The sequence below is a fragment of the Poecile atricapillus genome, chromosome Z (genome assembly GCF_030490865.1).
Source record: "Poecile atricapillus isolate bPoeAtr1 chromosome Z, bPoeAtr1.hap1, whole genome shotgun sequence".
In the NCBI taxonomy this organism is placed as follows: Eukaryota; Metazoa; Chordata; class Aves; order Passeriformes; family Paridae; genus Poecile; species Poecile atricapillus.
This window is the reverse complement of record NC_081289.1, coordinates 26,067,518-26,084,470: the sequence shown is the minus strand read 5'-3', so window position 1 is coordinate 26,084,470 and position 16,953 is coordinate 26,067,518. Positions and strand designations below refer to the sequence as shown.

Genomic DNA, 16,953 nt, shown 5'->3' with positions numbered 1-16,953 from the left:
AGGGATCTCAAAGGCCTGGGTGGGACTAAGTGCTGCAACAGAGACCGCCCAGGTGGGGTGGGCATTCTCTCGGGCTAGCCAGTGACAAAGAGGAGGTTTGTCATTGATAGTTGTGTCAGCCAATGGAACAGGGTGGGAGCGCGGCTGGTGTGCCTGCAGTCCGCGGGACCTGCTGTCATGACCCGTACCAGCTCCCGGGGTTCATAAAGGACCCAGCCGCCCCTCCTGCCCCGGGCTCCCGGGAGAAAAGCCCTACGCCTGCTCGCCATGCGAGCCCACAGTGCTCAGACTGCCGGCGGGGACCGCCAGGCAGGACGCCAGCACCAAGGAGGAAACCCTTCTGCCTGAGTGGGCTCTGCGGACTGGCAGGTGACTCCTGCAGGGTGGCGGGGAAAGCTGCCTGTCCTGCTCCTCCGCCTGGCCACACGCATGCTTGTGGCACCACCGTCACAAGCGCCAACCTGTGGCACACGAGGAAGCCGAGGGAGGATTTACATTTGTTTATTCAGCGGCCGGCGAGACCGCTTTCGCTTGCGTCCCGGCTCGTTTTGCCGCTGACGTCAGAGGGGGCGTGGCCGACGCTGGCGCGTGCGGGGGGCGGGGGGGGGGCGCGCGCGCGTGTGTGCGTGCGCGAGCGAGCGAGCGAGAGTGGCGCGAGCGGGGCCCGGCGCGCGCGTGCGCCGGCGGCGCGGGGCGGCCCGAGGGGCCGAGCGGGTGGTGAGGAGGCGGCGGCGGGACCCGACCGGCCTGGCCCGGCCCGGCGGGGCCCCTCCAACCTTCCCGAGGGGAAGGGCGGGCGCCTCGGCCCGGCAGCGAGCTCCGAAGGGCTGGGTGGCGGTTAGACGGGGGACTCTCCTCAGCGCGGTGGGCTGCGGGGGTCGCTGGGCCTTGGTCGTGGGAAGCGGCTCCCGCTTGGGTTTCTGTTGCTGTTGTTGTTTTTGTTTTGGTGGTGGTGGTTGTGAGGGCGTAGGGTGGGGAGGGGCGGGGTGGAAAGGTGCGAGGCAGGCCGTGGGGCTGGTCCCGCCTGCCCTACCCTCGCTCCCACGGGCTTTGTGCTGCCTCTGGTTGCTAACGGAGACTTCCCTTTGTCGGAGCGCAGGGTGACCTGTGAGGAATCGCCTTCCCCGCAGCCTCGACTTTGGTTTCTCGTGGCCTAGCAAGAAGTGCTTTCCTTTCCCGAGCTGTTGGTATCTTCCTGCCAGGATTCAGTCGTTCCCAAAGGAATGGAGGAATGCAGCTGATAAGTGCTTAACCACCCTGCGCTTCTATAGGCAGTACCAAGCGCTGGCCTTCTTCTTCCCTTTGGCAGTTTGGGGGTGGGTCTCTCCTAGTTACGTGGTCTGGGTACCTTTTTTAGTGGCACTGTAGACCGAAGGAGATGGAAGAAAAGGAGCGATGTGATAAATTCCAGCCGGTATCTTGACACGAAGTAGAACCATATATTTTGACATTTTAAAATTGTTCTTTTATGTGGAGGGAAATACTACATTTTATGGGGTATGAGAAGAGGGAGGTTGCAGATCTTCATGTGGTTTTTAAAACCGGCTATCAGAGCCAATTACTGAATAAACTGAAGCACAAGAGGAGGATTTGTATGCTGGAAGCAGCACTAGCCCACGAAAGGGGCAGTGGGCTGTTGTGACTGTGGAGGCAGGAACTTTAGCCTCCTTCATTTTTCACCACCTACTCCCTATCCACCCATCGAGAAAATGAGTTGTGTGCCATGGAAAGGTGACAAGACCAAATCGGAATCGCCAGAGCCATCCCAGCTACCACCACAGCATATTTACCATGAGAAGCAACGCAGGGAGCTGTGCGCCCTCCATGCCCTCAACAATGTCTTCCAGGACAGCAACGCCTTCACTAGGGAAACCCTGCAGGAGATTTTCCAGAGGTAGGATGCTCTCTGTACTGGCATTAGCTTCCCCTTGTCCTCTGCTGATGGGAGGAATTTTTGGGTGTTAACCTGGGGGGAAATGGAAAGAAAAGGAGGGATTCGGATTGTGCCACTGCTTTGAGCTGAGTGTATCTTTTTTTTTTAACCCCAGCCTTTTTTTTTTTTTTACCCTCCATGCAGAAATTCTCATTTTACTTGTTTCTTAACCTGTTCTGGCTCCCAGTTTTGGGTCTAAGAGCTTTATTGCAGATGCTATCATGTGGTTGGAGTGCTGTCTTCCTCTCTACTCATCTTGCTGCCTCTTCTGCCTGTCTTCTGTATTTTTGTCCTGCCTTGTGTAAATAAACTACCTAGATGTCAGTAATGGATTTGGGGATTACCTTGGGAGAATGAAGGTGGCAGGAATGACTAACAGGTCATCATAAAAACTTACTGACTTAGTACTGCAACACATGCAAGTTTTTTAGAAATTAGAAGTTTTGCCAAATGAGTGACTCCTTATTCAAGAGGTTCAGTGAAGTTCTTCAAACATTATGGGCTTTTTTTTACATGCATCAAGACTCTTTGTACTCTTTTAAACTGGGTTTAATTTCAGTAGCTGGATGCCTGTTTCCTGTGGCATTGCTAGATGTTTCCCAGCAGCTTCAGATAATCAATAAAGTGGGTTTGACTTTTACAGGGATGAATATAAATTATTAACGTGGCCTGTGCCATAGCTCATATTTTGCTCAGTGTTTATTTTATGGTGTTTTGATGCTTTATGGAAGTTCTGTGTGAGCCTCTGTAAGTTCTGGTGACCCACCACTGATGAAGCTAAGTGATGATATAGGAAAAGGGCACATCTCTGATACTCAACCTGCAGACATTGTAAACATTATGTAAGTTATGGTTGAATACCTGTTACCAGCAGTTGCCAGCATCTCGTGTTTTTTATAGGCAGGAGACCCCACATCATGGCAGCACGTGCTGTGGGATGAGGCAGTCGTGGTATCCTGTGATGATGAGCAGGGAGCTGTGGGCCTGTTGCTGCTCTCCTGAAAACTGGCAAATTTATGAAACTGGTGCTTGACTCATCAAACTCATGCCTGTCTTTGGCAAAATAATGTGGTGAAGGACAATAGCAAGTGTCAGACTGAAATGCTATTTATTACAGCTTTGTAGATAAAACTCCTGCTGGTGGAGTGGAGCTGGTCCATGGCAGGCTCAAGGCACTCTTTGTCCAGCGTAAACACACTGTGGTTTTGTTCCAGAGCAGCAATTGTCAGAATCTTAATCACAGCTGGATTGCTCTTGGCCTGAAGCAAACAAAGGCAGTTCATGTGGTAGAAGGAGTGTGATGATCTAATTAGTTGGCTTTCATTGCATTTGGTGAGACAGAGTTAGTGTGCAGCATGAAACGTCCCAGAAAAAGACTGGATATTAATCTTGTTGGACCTCTTTCCCTGTAAGGGAGAGTTTGTCTTTTATTCCAACCTGGAGTTGTTCCATCCTAATACTCGGATCAAGATACACAGATTGGTTCAGCCCCATGGTAGTATGGAAATACACATGGATGTTCCTCCTGGAAATGGGTGATCTATAAGCTACGCATAAGAATTGCCACTGCCTTTCTGTTTCTGTTGCGTGACTACTTGTTTGTAGCTCTTTGACTTTCCTTTAAGAAGTGTGAATTTAGTTGCCCTTTATATGTCTTTTCCTGTGTTCTACTCACATTCTATGTATTGATAAAAGACTGATGAATATTTTTAATAACCTGCAAAAATGTTGAGGTCTGATTTTTAAACCCGGTGTTGACAAAGTAACAAAATCACAAATAAACTTAAGCTCTCTAGCTTTTACCACATTCTTTGGAGAATGATTGAACCACATTGCTTAATCATTAGCTTCCCTTTTGCTGCATCCTATTGTGTAAGGCCAGGGTAGTCTGATGATTATCATCTCAAGCATATGCCAAAACTTGGTCTGGGCACCCCTCTGATTTTGTATTCTTTTCCTCTTCTTTCCTCTAAAATAAGAAATACCTTTTTGATGTTCCTCTGGCTTTTGTTGCAGGAAGTATGATTGCATGTTCCAAGTGTTGCATGGAGATACAAACAAAATCTCTTTGCTTCACTGGAGTCTGCATATTGAGAACTGATTAGGAAAGACAACTGCATGCAGGAATCTTGTGTTAAGACAACATGTTGATGAAAGTTTCTGATGTAGAAAGATTAGGAGGATTATTACCTGGATTTCTGTCCAACTTTGTCAGTCTTCCTCAGCTCAGTAGCTAGATTAAAAAAAACAGAACAACAATATAATTCCTTGCCTAGTCAGAATCTTTCAGCTGATGATTGTGGACTCTGCTTAGGTATGAGTGGTTCAAGATGTTGAGGTGGTTCGTGGGGCAAGTTTGCTCACAGGTGCCAGTTTTTTGTTGCCCATGCTGGTCACCTCATCGCATTTCTGGGGCTCTGGAAGTTATGTGAAGGAGCAAAGATAGATCTGTTCTTTCAGCTCTTGAATAAACTTGTCTCTGGAAAATGATACCATGAGAGGGTGCTTCTGCAGCCCAAAGGGCTCTCTGAATTGTAAGGTTTTCCTTGCTCGCTGGCGCTCAGAAGAGTTGGTAGGTTTGAAGCAATGATCTTGAGGAGTTAGCCATAGCCAAGTGATCTCGCTTTATGGAGATGCTGGAAGAGCTGTGACAAGCTGCAGGTTCTATCTCTGTGATTAGTAAAATACACCCCCACGGTGGTTATTAACAGCTTGTCCTCTTACCATGGTCTTGTGGACTCCTCTCCCTTCTGTAGTGAACACTTCCCAGATTCTTCTGCTGCAGACTGCTCCACTGTGGAAAAACTCACAGCTGAAGACAAAGGCTACCTGTCTGTAGCCTCTCCAGCCTTGGTTGCTCTGAAACTCCCTACCCAGTCCACTGCTTTCTTCTTGTCAAATGCTTTATGCTGTCAGGGTGTCACTGAAAACTGGGAAATAAACTTTGCACAGCTGGTTAGGTAAGAAAGCTGAGATTACTTTATTCAGCATGCTGGGTGCATGGGAATTGCTCCACCTAACGTGTACACCCAGCAGTCTACCAGTCATATAACCAGACCATGTTATATGCATGAAACCAGTATATAGTCACTGCATTTCTATTACAAATGCATTGTATTTCCTAAATTCATGCATATATGTTAATTATTTCCATGGATTTATTTGGATATCAGTAGGGGTCTTTTGAGGTTCTTTGGTAGTCATTTGGGAATATCCCATTCCCCAGATTTTCCATTGATGGTTCTGGATCTTCTAGTGAATCTTTTCACCTTGAGAATATCTCAAGTATTTTTGTCAGGTCACGATGCACTTCTCTTATCATTCTTTGGCCTGGCAATCTATCTCTGTTCTCAAAACTAAGACATGTGCTAGTACATCCTAATCACTGATATAGGTAAATAAGGAAGCGCTAGCTGGTACAAGACTATTAGTCACAGATGTAGGGGGTTAACACAAAGCCACATTAATCTCTGGCATGTGTACAAAGTACTATATGGTACAAAATGAAGTGTTAATCATAGATATAGGGATCAAACACTATTGTGCTAAAGTTAAAAAGAATTAAGGAATTAAAAAGAATTAAAAACATCTTCTGCTACTGCTGCATGGATGCCTTTTTAAAGAAATACAATTTGTTGGGTAATGAGGGCAGGAATGCAGAAGGGCTGAGGGATTTTCAGTGGATGAAGTACGCCTGCAGAACGTGCAGCATGCTAAAGGCTGACCGAGAAACGTGCAGGAACATTAGGAGTTTTGGGGATGGAGCTGACAGGAGGAGGAGGAGGCAGGTAAAATACAGATGTTTGGATGGTATGAAATCTGAACTTTGCAATAGTAGAATTAATGGAGTCCTTATCAATGGAAAGAACAACTCATCACAACAGAACTCATCTGAGGCTTGACTTTCTTTGGATTGGCATTACACGACTTCGTTGTTCTCTGCTCCCAGTTTCCCCCATACTTGCTTTTCCTTCTGTCATCTTCATAATAATACATCCTGTTGTTTTCCCTCCTTACAAATTTTCTTGGGCGGAGGGGGGAAACATAAAACCATAGAAGTGGCTAACACGGTATTTTGCCACACATCTCCATGTTGTGTTTCACATCCGTTATCTGAACTTGTGCAAAAGCTGTTGTATATTTTGGCATGTAACTTCATAGCAGCCCACAGCTTCCTCACAAGAGGAGGTGGAGGGGCAGGCATTGATCTCTCCTCTGGTGACCAGTAACAGGACCTGAAGGAATGGCATGAAGCACTGTCAGAGGTTAGGTTTGATATTAGGAAAAGGTTCTTCACCCAGAGGGTGAGTTTGGCACTGGAAGAAGCTCCCCAGGGAAGTGGTCACAGCCCCTGACAGAGTTCATGAGGCATTTGGACAGTGCTCTAGTGCTCATGGTGTGATCCTTGGAGCTGTCCTGTCTGTGACCAGGAGTTTGACTCTGTGTGGATCCCTTCCAAATCAGAATATTCTGTGATTATATGAATGTGATGGACTGTGGTTCTGCATTTTTAGATGCTGTCGTAATGCAAGTGATGTTTAAGCAAACTTACAGGTCGAAACTGAAGGGATTTGTTCACATCAGGATTATCTGTTTAGTTACCTACAGCAACAGATACTTTTTTATCATCTAGGAACAGCAACACTTTAGAGAGCTCCCAACCCCAAGTATCTTCACAGCTTTGTGTCTGAATACTTCTTTCATCTACCAGTGGAGGAGGAAAAAGAACAACCTTTCTGCAGCCAACCTCTCCTGCCTCTTTTACTCATCCAGTCTTCAAGACTGGTGTTGACTGTTGAACTCTTGAAATTGTAATAGCCATTGTCCTAAATTGGCATTTACTCCACTGTAAATAGAGGAAAAATCATAATTGAAGCATCCTTCAGAAGTTCCAGTTCAAGGGGTCAGGGAGGAAGAACTTTGTGATCTCTTACACATCAAAGGCAGGATTTTGGAGGCTTTGTACATCAAGGTTATTCTTACTGCATTACTTACTTAGTTCCCTCAGCCCATTTGATGAAGGATAAGGGGGGATGGAGTAGTTTGTGTTTAAGCACAAAACTCCTGAAAATTGATTTCAAATTATACAGCAAGTAGCCCCTTTCCAGTTGTGGAATACAGGTTCAGCAAGCATCTGCTAGAGCATTCTCTTCTGTCTGCAGGCTGTCTCCCAACACCATGGTGACCCCCCACAAGAAGAGCATGCTGGGGAATGGGAACTATGATGTGAACGTGATTATGGCAGCACTTCAGACCAAAGGCTACGAGGCGGTTTGGTGGGATAAGCGCAGGTACTGAGAATTTGTGTAATTCTGGAGGTGGCTACTGTTTACAAAAATGAGGAAGAGATTGGAGTGAAAGCACCAGAACATAATCTGGTTGATGTTTTGTGTCCTGTACTCTTTCAGGGATGTTAATGCCATTAACCTGTCTAACGTGATGGGCTTCATTATGAATCTGCCCTCCAGCCTTTGCTGGGGCCCCTTGAAGCTCCCCCTCAAGCGACAGCACTGGATCTGTGTCCGGGAGGTGGGAGGCACCTACTACAACCTCGACTCCAAGCTCAAGGTGCCCGAGTGGATTGGAGGTGAAAGTGAGCTCAGGTAGGATTTCCTCTAATCCTTCCATATTGGAGGTAAGGAGTCTGTCCTTAAGCAGTTGGAGATTGAAATATGTATGGTTGACCTTACACAGTAAAAATTGTGAGAGTAATGAGGTTCTTCTGCTTCCACTTGGATTGATGCCCCATTTGTGCAAAGCTAGGGAAGTGCTTTTGGCAGTGGTGTCTCTATGAGCACAGGATAGCTTTACTTGGCCTCTTATGTGTGTGTCTCTGTCAGTGACGAAGGTAGAGGCCACCTCTGGTATTAGTGGGTGATACCTGCAACAGAAGTGCTGTGCCCTGTTCCCTCCTTGAACATGACAGTACATCGAAGATTCTTTGCCTCTTTAGTAACAATCTGTATGCTTCCAGCAAGAGGCTTTCCAGACTAAAAGTGCAGCCTTATCTGTGACAGCAGTAAGAGCTGTTTGCTAGGAATCACTTTTCCTATGTAAGCATATGCTGCCCTTGTGGTTTGGCTCCCCTCCCTCTTTAATCTCTTAACACAAGATGGTCATTGTAAATACTTTGTAAAGTTTCACCTGCTCTTGATTGCTGTTTAGCTTCCATTCCATTGTGCCATAAATCCTACTGGCAGCTTTGCTGCCTTCACTAGACTTGTTCTGAGATAGGGATTGCACATGTGCAGTGCTTGCAGAGCCAGTTGTACCATTGAAGTTTTGGTAAATTTCTGGGGTAAAGTAACTCTCTTATGAAACTACTGTGCAGAGGTTCTGGTGGATTTTATCCTAGGCATTTATTATTCTTCAGCAATAAAAAAGGACTTTCTCTACTGGGAGTTTTGGAAACCTGGACCAGAAGATATTGGAGAAAATGTTGTTTTTCATATTTATTGGAAGTAATCGAAGTTTGGTATTAGAAAAAGCTTAGGTGCAGAAAGAGGCTAAAAAAACATGTCAAATGACTAAGTGGTACACTGCTGCTAAGGACATCTAAATGATGGGTGTTCTTTTTTTACTAGAAAAATATTTTTTCCCAGATTTGTTGGAATTATTTTAAGCTAAGGTGGGATTCTTGATCTTGGAAATATGAAGAAACTAAACTTGGTTTTAATTCTGTTTTCTTACCTTGGAAATTAAGAAAGTGGCACCTATATAGACTCATCTTTGCTGAGGTTAAGATAATGCCTGTCTTGATTCCGAGAATTTTCTGGGTAGAGATGGTTGAATCTATCAAGGAAAATTTAATATTTGATTGTGGTTTTTTTCTGTCATAAAATAATTAAAGACAGTGGAGTTTTCCCCCATTTCTTGTCCCATCTGAATAGTTAGTCGTATGTAGTTGTTGTTGCAGATCACAAAGCTCTACATTCAGTAGCACTTGCTTCTGTTTCTCTTTATGATAGGAAATTTTTGAAACACCAGCTGAGAGGAAAGAACTGTGAACTCCTATTGGTGGTGCCAGAGGAGGTGGAAGCACACCAGACCTGGAGAGCTGATGTGTGACCTGGGCTGACTCTGTCCTCCCACTACAGTTCTTCCCCTTTACTGAACTCCTGATGTCCTAAAACCTGGATAATGGGTGCCCCGACTCTTCTCGTCTGGAATTTCCTTTGTTAGGCTCTTCTCTTCCTTCCTTCCTTGGTGCAATAGGGCAATGGCGCAGGACATTGGGGTAATGGGTGGAGAAGAACTGAGGGCAGAGCAGGGGAAACTGGAAGCCAGTTACTTTAATTGCAAGGTGGGTGAGCTGCAGTGCCCTTTGGCCAGCTGGAAGGCATCATGCTCTGGAAAAACTGGGCTGGGGGAGAGTGCCAGGAAACCCCAGGCCTCCATTTCCCCACGTGGTTCAAGGCTGCGTTTGGTGGGACACTGCTCCCTCCAGGGCTTGTCAGGAAGGAGCAGGGGCTGAGCACGCTGCCACCTTTTTACAGTTCTCTCCCTCCAAAACAAGTTGTCATGAAGACATTTGCAATTCCTAAGGGTCTCTCAGGACACTCGAAACACTAGGAATGGTACGGTGCTCAGCACAACCTTCTGCTTCTTAGGGCTGGTTTGTGCCAGGAATTAGGAAACAATAATAAAACCAGTGTCATCTTCCAATAAATTTTTTGGGTAGCTAGAGGATTCTTCCCTAGGGTGTCCAAGGATTTATGTATGTGGTGAGCAGTTGTTTGGCAGTGTGTGTCTGGCTAAGATGACATGGAAACAGCAAGCACAGGCTAACTGAGGAGTATCAAGTTGCTGGACTGGAGAGAGGCCACAGTCTGCTTGGGTTTCTTCATGCTATGGTGGGTTTTTTTTTACTATTTTTTAAAAGTTATTTAGGTTTTGTGCGTGGTCATCCAGTAGTTTAGGGGCTCCTTGGAGAGAGGAATCAAGCTGAAAAGGTTTTCAAATAAATTAATTCCCTTTTATTTTCCTCTCTTCAGAAGTCTAGCCCACAGTCACAGATGTCATGTGAAATGAAGGAGGTCAAGTTATAAAATAAAAATGGGCTAAGGGAGGAAGCCTTTATAGCAGTCAGTTTTGCCCTTTTATTGCTACCATCCACTGGTGTGGGAGATGCAGAGGGTCCACCAGAACTTTCAGGCATTGGAGACACCCTGGCTTGGTAGTTCAACCCAACCTCTCCTTTAGCACTGGCCAACAAACATTCCATTAATGGTTGAATTGCTTTTTCCTGCCTTCCATGGGGAAGTGAGACTAGACATGGGAGACACTAAGGAATCTCCACCGGCTGTTTCCCAGTCACCCAGGAGAGCTGTAGCTCAGCCATACCTTCCTTGGCAGGAGGAGGAAATGCTGAATTTGGAACTGACTTCGTTGTGTTTAGCGCTTCCTGGCTGAGCTGCTGTTTGCTTCCATCTTTACATGTCTTGGTTGAACAGCAACCTCTGGGACCTGATGGAGCTCGAAGGATCCTGTTCCACCATGCAAGAAACTGTCATTACTGATGTTTGAGCTGGTGAAAGGAGGGATTATAATGACCTTTTCTCAGTTATTTTTCTCTTCAGAGCTCTGCAAACGCATGAGCAGGTGCTCGAACCTGAGAGACCACCAAAAGTGGCACCATCCCAACAGAGAACAGAGGCCACATGACAACAGGACAATGATGTTTGCTGACCCCTGGCCATCTGGCAAGCACTTTTGCAGTCCTTTGAGCACAGCCTCCCACAGTCAAGAGCAAACTGCTCTTTTAAAAAGTCCTATTTCGTAACACATTCCAATGACCAATACCAGCTGGCAGAGTTTTTAAACACTTTCCAGGCAGGATGTTCAGCCTGCAGGCATTCTGCTCCTGACTTGAAGCCATTTCTTCAAGAGGGGAAAATATAAATCTCAACAGCAACATTTTCTATGCTGATTGAAGTTGCACTTTGGAGAAAAACCCTGTTTGCATGGAAACTGCAAGCCAATGGATCAGTGCACAATATGCAAAGATGTTTTAAAATACTTTGGGGCTGCTTTCCTCTCCTTGTGTGTCAGCTGCTTTCCCGGGGGAGAAACAGTGTGATCCAGCTGCTCAGGTAAAGGGAAAGTGTATGATCACATCCCCGTGGGAGGTGAGGCTGCAGTGCCCGAGGGTGGGTGAGCTGGTCCAGTCCCACCACTCGGGAGCGGGGAAGCCCCTTTGTTTTCTTGCTTGTTTGGTTTTGTTAGAGCCTTGTCTTGGGTTTGTTTACAGAGATGTATTTTGTTTAACCAAATATTAAAAATGGAAAAAAAAAAAGTTTCCATATAAATGTCCTATCACTTCTGTATGTTCAATTGAATTGTTCTGTAACAAAGTATGTAAAGGATGAATAAATTTTTTTCTTTGGTTATAAAACCACCATGTTTCTGTGAGTTAAAAACCTTGAATGGTGGACACTGGTGCTGAGGTAGGATCACCTCCTGGAGAATTCCCTTAAGCCATGCAAGGCTTCCCCACCCCTCTGAAGGTGACAAAACCACGTCGGTCCCTTCCACACTGCCAGGCTGTGCATGAAATGGAGAGATCCCTACCCAGAAATCCCCCAGCAGCTCTGAAAGAACTGAGCCTCCCTCAAGGACATCTATTAAAACCACACTGCTCAGGTTGGATTTATTTAATATTCCATACAAAAAAATACGCAGCTGATGTCTGTTCTACTTTATGAGGCAGAGAATCTGCGTGGATGTGATCGTCTCAAACCTGGCCTGCTGCTCCCTCGGTTCTCACACACACACAGCTGCAGTGAAAGTGTTTCTGCAGACGCATCTTCCCAAAGAGTATTTTCCATGGGGTATTGATTGCACCCCTCCTTCCTCTGCTGGGAAAGTCACTCTTCTGCCACCACTGTCCTTCAGCTCCAAATCAGGCACGAAAGCGTTTGTTGTGTCTGACTGCTGCTTTTCAAAGCCTGACCTGTGCCCCAGGGTGTTCTGTGGGAGCAAGAAGCTGGCAGAGGAGCTCCCCCGGTCCAAGTCTGTAACTGGTTATGGCATAGTGATTGAATAAAAGGAAATACTCATGATTTCTAAAGGAGAGGGGGATGCAGACAGGAGCCATCATCAGGTCCAGAGGGGGGCTTCCCTCCCTTGTTATGAACAGGTCAATGTCCCAAAGGAGAACCAAAAATAAAAACAAAAAATGCCCTGGCCCAACAAATCAACAGTTCAATATATCATAATCGCAAGGTCTTCCCACTTGATATGAATCCAACTCAGCTTCCGCAAATTAGATTTTTCCAGATAGTGGAGGCAGGGCCCCTGGCATTCCCCCTGAGAGCCCTGTGTTGGGTCCGAGGAGGATCTGGAAGGAAAACAATTGGTTGAGGAGTATCAAGGACACAAGACACCTTGCCATGCAGTCCCTCCTCCCAAAGCTATTGGTGGTCCTTTGCAGCACCAGTCCCACTCTTGCTACAACAGCTAAGGTCAGTGCCCGACCACAGCCCCCATTAGCCCCTCACAGCACATTTCCACTGGTGAAAGCCAGGTTGTGCTTGCCAGGGATTGCCTCCAGCCTGACACTGGGAATCAGCAGCATTGTACCATTAGAACATCCAGCCAGAGAATCTGGTGGGGTGAGTGAGGCCAGAGTGTACAACAGTCTGCACCCGTCTCCCCAGGCTCCCCCAGCAGCTGCTCGCAGCAGGAGGTGCAGGCACTTCCAGCCAACTCTGCAGGGCCGGGACAAAGGGCTGGGCCTTCCTGCCTCACCTGTCGCTGCTGCAGCTGCTGCTGTTGCTCCATCTGCAGTTTTTCGGTTTCAAAGACGACAGGAAGAACCAGAATCATGAAAGAGGTGGTCCCAATCCACAGAGCTGCCCTAGAGAATCTATCAAGGAGAAAGAAACCTAGAAATCAGTTCTCATTGGCACAATCACGCGTTTCCCTTCCGTGCCTCAACCATAAACCTGCCTCCAAATCCAACCCCGGACTCCGGGGTGTCCCTTTATCCCCGCCCTTAGAAGCCGCCCTTAAACAAAAGCCACGGTTCTTCCGCTCCCCGCAGGCTCCGCACTGCGCTACCAGCGGCCAAAGCCTCCGCGAAAGCCGGCGGAGCCGCCCCGCGCCCCCGCTCTGCCCGCCGGGCCCGCTCCGAAGGGCTCCGGCCCGGCCCGCCGCCCCCTCACCTGTACATCTTCTGCGCTACCGTCAGCGACAGGTCGAACGTAGCCCCGGCCGCCGACCGGACGCTCTCGGGGAACATCTCCGTGAGTCCCCACAGCCGCTCCGCCAGCGTCTCGTCCAGCTGCGGGCGGCACCACCGTGTCAGGCCCCGCCGCACGGCCCTGCGCGCCCCGCGGGGTCACCGCGCCCGCCCGGCCTTCCCCGCCGCCTGCCCCGATACCTCCTCGTCGTCCTCTTCCTCCTCCTCGAGCTCGTCCTCCAGCTCCTCGGCCTTGCCCGCGCCGCCCTTGGGCAGCAGCTCCTCCGGGGACAGGGACGCCGCGGCCGCCATCGCCACCACACAGGACGGAAGGAGCGGCGGCCAGAGCGCCGCCGGAAGCGCGGCGGCCCTCCCGCCACCCAGCCCGGGCGAGACAGCGCCCCCTGGCGGCCCGGAGGAGCATCGGCCGCACCCCACCCCGGCCCCGGCAGCACAGCACGACGCGTTACAAACACCCTCAGAACCGGGTTTTAATTGCAAGGTTTTATGTAAAATATGAAAAACTCTCGAGAACGAGCAACTCCAGCATCCTGCTCCCCCAAGGCTGACGGTGAGGTTTGTACAATCACCCGCGGGCTCCCCAGGGGGAGCGGGCAGAGGTCTCCCCGCTTCTGTATGTGGGGAAGGCGAGGAGGAGCCCTCATGGAGATGGATCTTCTCCACCGCCTCTTGTCCGGCTGCCTTAGAGAAGAGGGTACCTGTGCTGGGCTGCGGTGAGGAAATGTAGCAAGGTAAAGTGCTCTGAGGAAAATCGTGTTAATTAACAGCACAGTGGTGCCAAATCAGCCATTAGCAGTACCCACGGCACCACACAACGCTGGAGGCATCTCGGCACTCGTGGTCCCGTGAAACCAAGTACCTCCACACAGTACCAACATGGCTGGGAGGCCTAAGCCAGCCCCAGCATCCCGTGTGCCAAGACCTAGAACCAGCCTGGCCACCTCTTGTTCACTTCTTCCTCCGGCTGTGCTGCTTCAGCTCCTCCAGCTCCTTCTCCATGAGGTGGGACTCAGCAGTGGTCTCAGAGAGCTGGAATGCACAGGAAACAACAGGAGTTAAAAGTTGTGAGGCTTTTCCAACTTCACAGCACACAGATTTACAGCCACAAGCCAGGTCCTGCAGGAAGGAATTTGTTTCTGTTGAGCAAGGGAGAAGCTGCCTGTCATGCTTCACTGAGATCACCTGGAAAACCTGGAGAGCAGCTAGCACTTCTGCTAAATGTTCCAGCCACAAAAGCCATTTTCCAGCTTTAAAATATGTGAAGAGTAAGGAAAGAAAATATTTGTTTAGAGTGACATAAAAGCTAAATCCCTTATTAACTGAGAATAGATGTGTGTTTCTATTTCACTGAATGTCTCTCCAGATTTTAAGCATGAGAGCTGAGATCTCTGGGTAAGGTTGAATTTTGGTTTATTTACTGGAAATTCTGTCATCCAGAGTTTTACACATAGGACAGATGTCACACCCCTCATGACAGCAGATGGAAGCTTTGATCTTCTGTGACCAGAGATAGTGGCTGTAACTCAGTTTCATAGTTAGGGCAGAGGACAGAGTGGCAAGAAGAATGCTATATTCTGTGCAGAAAGGGAAACAGGAGACGTGGCATTGCCTGGGCTTCTCTCTCCTCAGTCACAGTGGTTACAACAAGCTCTGATGTGGGGGGAACCTTCCCCTTTTTCCACAGAGGGGATCAGGCTTTACTCCCACAGTCACTTTGCCATTACACCTGGGTTGCACAGCAGAGTAAAGCAGAAAGTGGGGTGCAGTGAGAGCAGCCTTCTTCAGGGGACCCAGCACCCTTTGCTCGGGCATTCCCACTGCTATGGGCAGGCAGGAGTTGGGCAAAGGCTCACCATGTCCAGCAGAATGTCCACTTTCAGCCGAAGTAGGTTGTTTTCTTCCTCTAGCTGCTGGTTTCGTTTGCGCAAGCGCTGCAGCTCCCTGCGCTCCCCCCCCACAAAGGTTCCTGATTCTTGGAGGAAAGAAGGAGGTCAAAATACAGATTGTCAGCCAACCATGGTTACTTCAGACCAGAGCAAGCTGAGCTGTACTCTACCTGAAACCCAGTGGCCATTTTCGAACTTCAGGCTCTGGCCAGCAAGGTTCATTGTGGGGGTGCCGTATTCCAGGCCCAGCTCAACCTCACGGGTGGATCTATCCAGCTGCAGGGATAAGATCACACTCAGAGTTTCACAGAATTCCAGAGCCACCCCCTGCTTTCTAATTTCTTAGTGACTGGCATTCCAGTGGAAGATGCTGGTCCAAATGGCCCTGGAACCCTAATTGGATGATATACTGCTGCAGTAGAGGACTGGCTCTGCACCTTCTCCCACCCCCACACTCATCTCCCTGCACTTGGAGACCACTGGTGAGAAGTTTTCAGTGACATAGTTCTGGACTGCAGGTGGGGTGATGATTCTTCCCTGGGCTATTCCATTTCTAGCTTCATGTATAGTCACCAGTGATCAGGAAAGGTGCTGCACTGCAGGAAGAAAGCAGCACAGTTGGAATAATAGAATATACTGAGTTGGAAAGAACCCACAAGTATCATTGAGTCCAGCTCCTGGCCCTGCACAGGACCATTCCCAAGAGCTGCACCACGTCTGAGAGTACTGTCCAAACACGTCCTGAACGGCTTCGGGCTGTGACCACAGTCCTGGGAAGTCTGTTCCAGAGCCCAATCACCCTCTGGGTGAAGAACCTGTTCCTGCCCCAGAAGCAGCTGGGAGCTCTTGTAAGGATTATGGCACGCACAGCAGGAGCCACCCACCCCTGCCACCAAGGCAGCAAACCCCCGGTGCTGGGACTCACCAGGTGCAGGTTGGACAGCGAGGCCCATTTCCTGGGTGGGGTCCTCTTCGGGCTGAAGGAGTTCCCAAAGAGAGGCATCTCTCGCTGCTCCTCAGGCTTACGGAAGGCTCCTGAAGGAGAAACAACAGGTCCGAGGCTGTGGACCGAGAGCGATGTGACAAGGTGGCCATTCTCCCCCAGGCAGAGCGCCTCAGCTCTCACGCCAAGATGGCGATTTGGGGGGCGAGTCCTGGCCGCCTCCCCGCCACTGCCACCAGGCAGCACCGGCCCTCGGTGCACGGGCACGTCCCTCGCACCTCCACCTCCACGTGACCGAGCCAGGCTGGGGACAGGAGGTGTCACACCCGCCCCGGCCCTCCCCGCCTCCGGCCGGTACCCCCAGCACCGCGCGGCCCGGCACCTCGGGGGGCACGGGCTGTATCAGCCCACGGGCACGCCGAGGAGCTGCAAGGGGAGCCCCACGGGGCGCTATTCCCCGCACGGGACACCACCGGCATGCTCCTTTGTCCCGTTTTCCCTCCCGGCACCTCACTGGCGAAAGCAGCGGGCTCGGCAAGAGCGGAGCCGATGAAGAATGCCCCTCACCCCCCATCCCCCCCGCGCCGCGGTGGTAGGGCCAGCCCCGCGGTGCGGGGGCGGTTGGGCCGGGCTGTTCCATCGAGCTGCGCCTTTATTCCCGGGGGGGGGCCCGCACCTCTCCGTCGGGACGCGCCCGCTCCCGGCGCTCGCCGTCCGCCGCCGGTGGGATCCGCCGCGTGTCCCGGGAGCGGTTTGCGGCCGCCGCGTTACCGTGGCGACGGGATCCGCGGCTCCGCTCCGCCTCCTGTGCTGGAGGGAGACGGGGGCGGAGTGCCGGGCAGCGGGCTTGCGGGTCGGGCTCCGCTCAGGGTCGGGCTGCGTCGAATTAGTGCCGTGCTGACCGCGCTTTCCTTAACAGCTGCCCTAAAATGCTCGAATCGTCTGGAAGAGTTGTTGAAAATGGTTTTGGTGGGGATTTTTCGTTTAT

General features: G+C 49.7%; 3 protein-coding genes across 7 annotated transcripts; 1 reads left to right on the top strand and 2 right to left on the bottom strand.

Moving 5' to 3' along the window:
• The first annotated feature begins 105 nt into the window (after positions 1-105).
• Positions 106-11,436, top strand: LOC131593115 (josephin-1). Of its 4 annotated transcripts, none has more exons than XM_058865349.1 (5): positions 106-369; positions 1,100-1,894; positions 7,096-7,224; positions 7,342-7,536; positions 8,902-11,436. In XM_058865349.1, the coding sequence occupies exons 2-5, from the start codon at positions 1,710-1,712 to the stop codon at positions 8,999-9,001; spliced, it is 609 nt and encodes a 202-aa protein (XP_058721332.1). In that variant the 5' UTR covers positions 106-369; positions 1,100-1,709; the 3' UTR covers positions 9,002-11,436. The 4 variants fall into 4 exon arrangements, with proteins under 4 accessions (XP_058721332.1, XP_058721334.1, XP_058721333.1 ...); XM_058865351.1 differs by lacking the exon at positions 106-369 and adding an exon at positions 640-717; XM_058865350.1 differs by lacking the exon at positions 106-369 and adding an exon at positions 721-831.
• A 116-nt stretch (positions 11,437-11,552) lies between these two features.
• On the bottom strand, positions 11,553-13,477 carry LOC131593117 (mitochondrial import receptor subunit TOM22 homolog). Its single transcript, XM_058865353.1, has 4 exons — positions 13,317-13,477; positions 13,099-13,217; positions 12,683-12,800; positions 11,553-12,272 (listed from the first exon to the last, which is right to left on the bottom strand). Exons 1-4 carry the CDS (start codon positions 13,425-13,427, stop codon positions 12,198-12,200), a joined length of 423 nt encoding a protein of 140 aa, XP_058721336.1. The 5' UTR covers positions 13,428-13,477; the 3' UTR covers positions 11,553-12,197.
• Positions 13,478-13,581: 104 nt separating this feature from the next.
• LOC131593118 (protein chibby homolog 1-like) lies at positions 13,582-16,848 on the bottom strand. 2 transcript variants are annotated; one of them, XM_058865356.1, is made up of 5 exons: positions 16,642-16,848; positions 15,948-16,057; positions 15,193-15,298; positions 14,990-15,102; positions 13,582-14,165 (listed from the first exon to the last, which is right to left on the bottom strand). In XM_058865356.1, the coding sequence occupies exons 2-5, from the start codon at positions 16,023-16,025 to the stop codon at positions 14,085-14,087; spliced, it is 378 nt and encodes a 125-aa protein (XP_058721339.1). In that variant the 5' UTR covers positions 16,026-16,057; positions 16,642-16,848; the 3' UTR covers positions 13,582-14,084. The 2 variants fall into 2 exon arrangements, with proteins under 2 accessions (XP_058721339.1, XP_058721337.1); XM_058865354.1 differs by having other exon boundaries at positions 14,990-15,108; positions 16,642-16,835.
• Between the last annotated feature and the right edge of the window lie 105 nt (positions 16,849-16,953).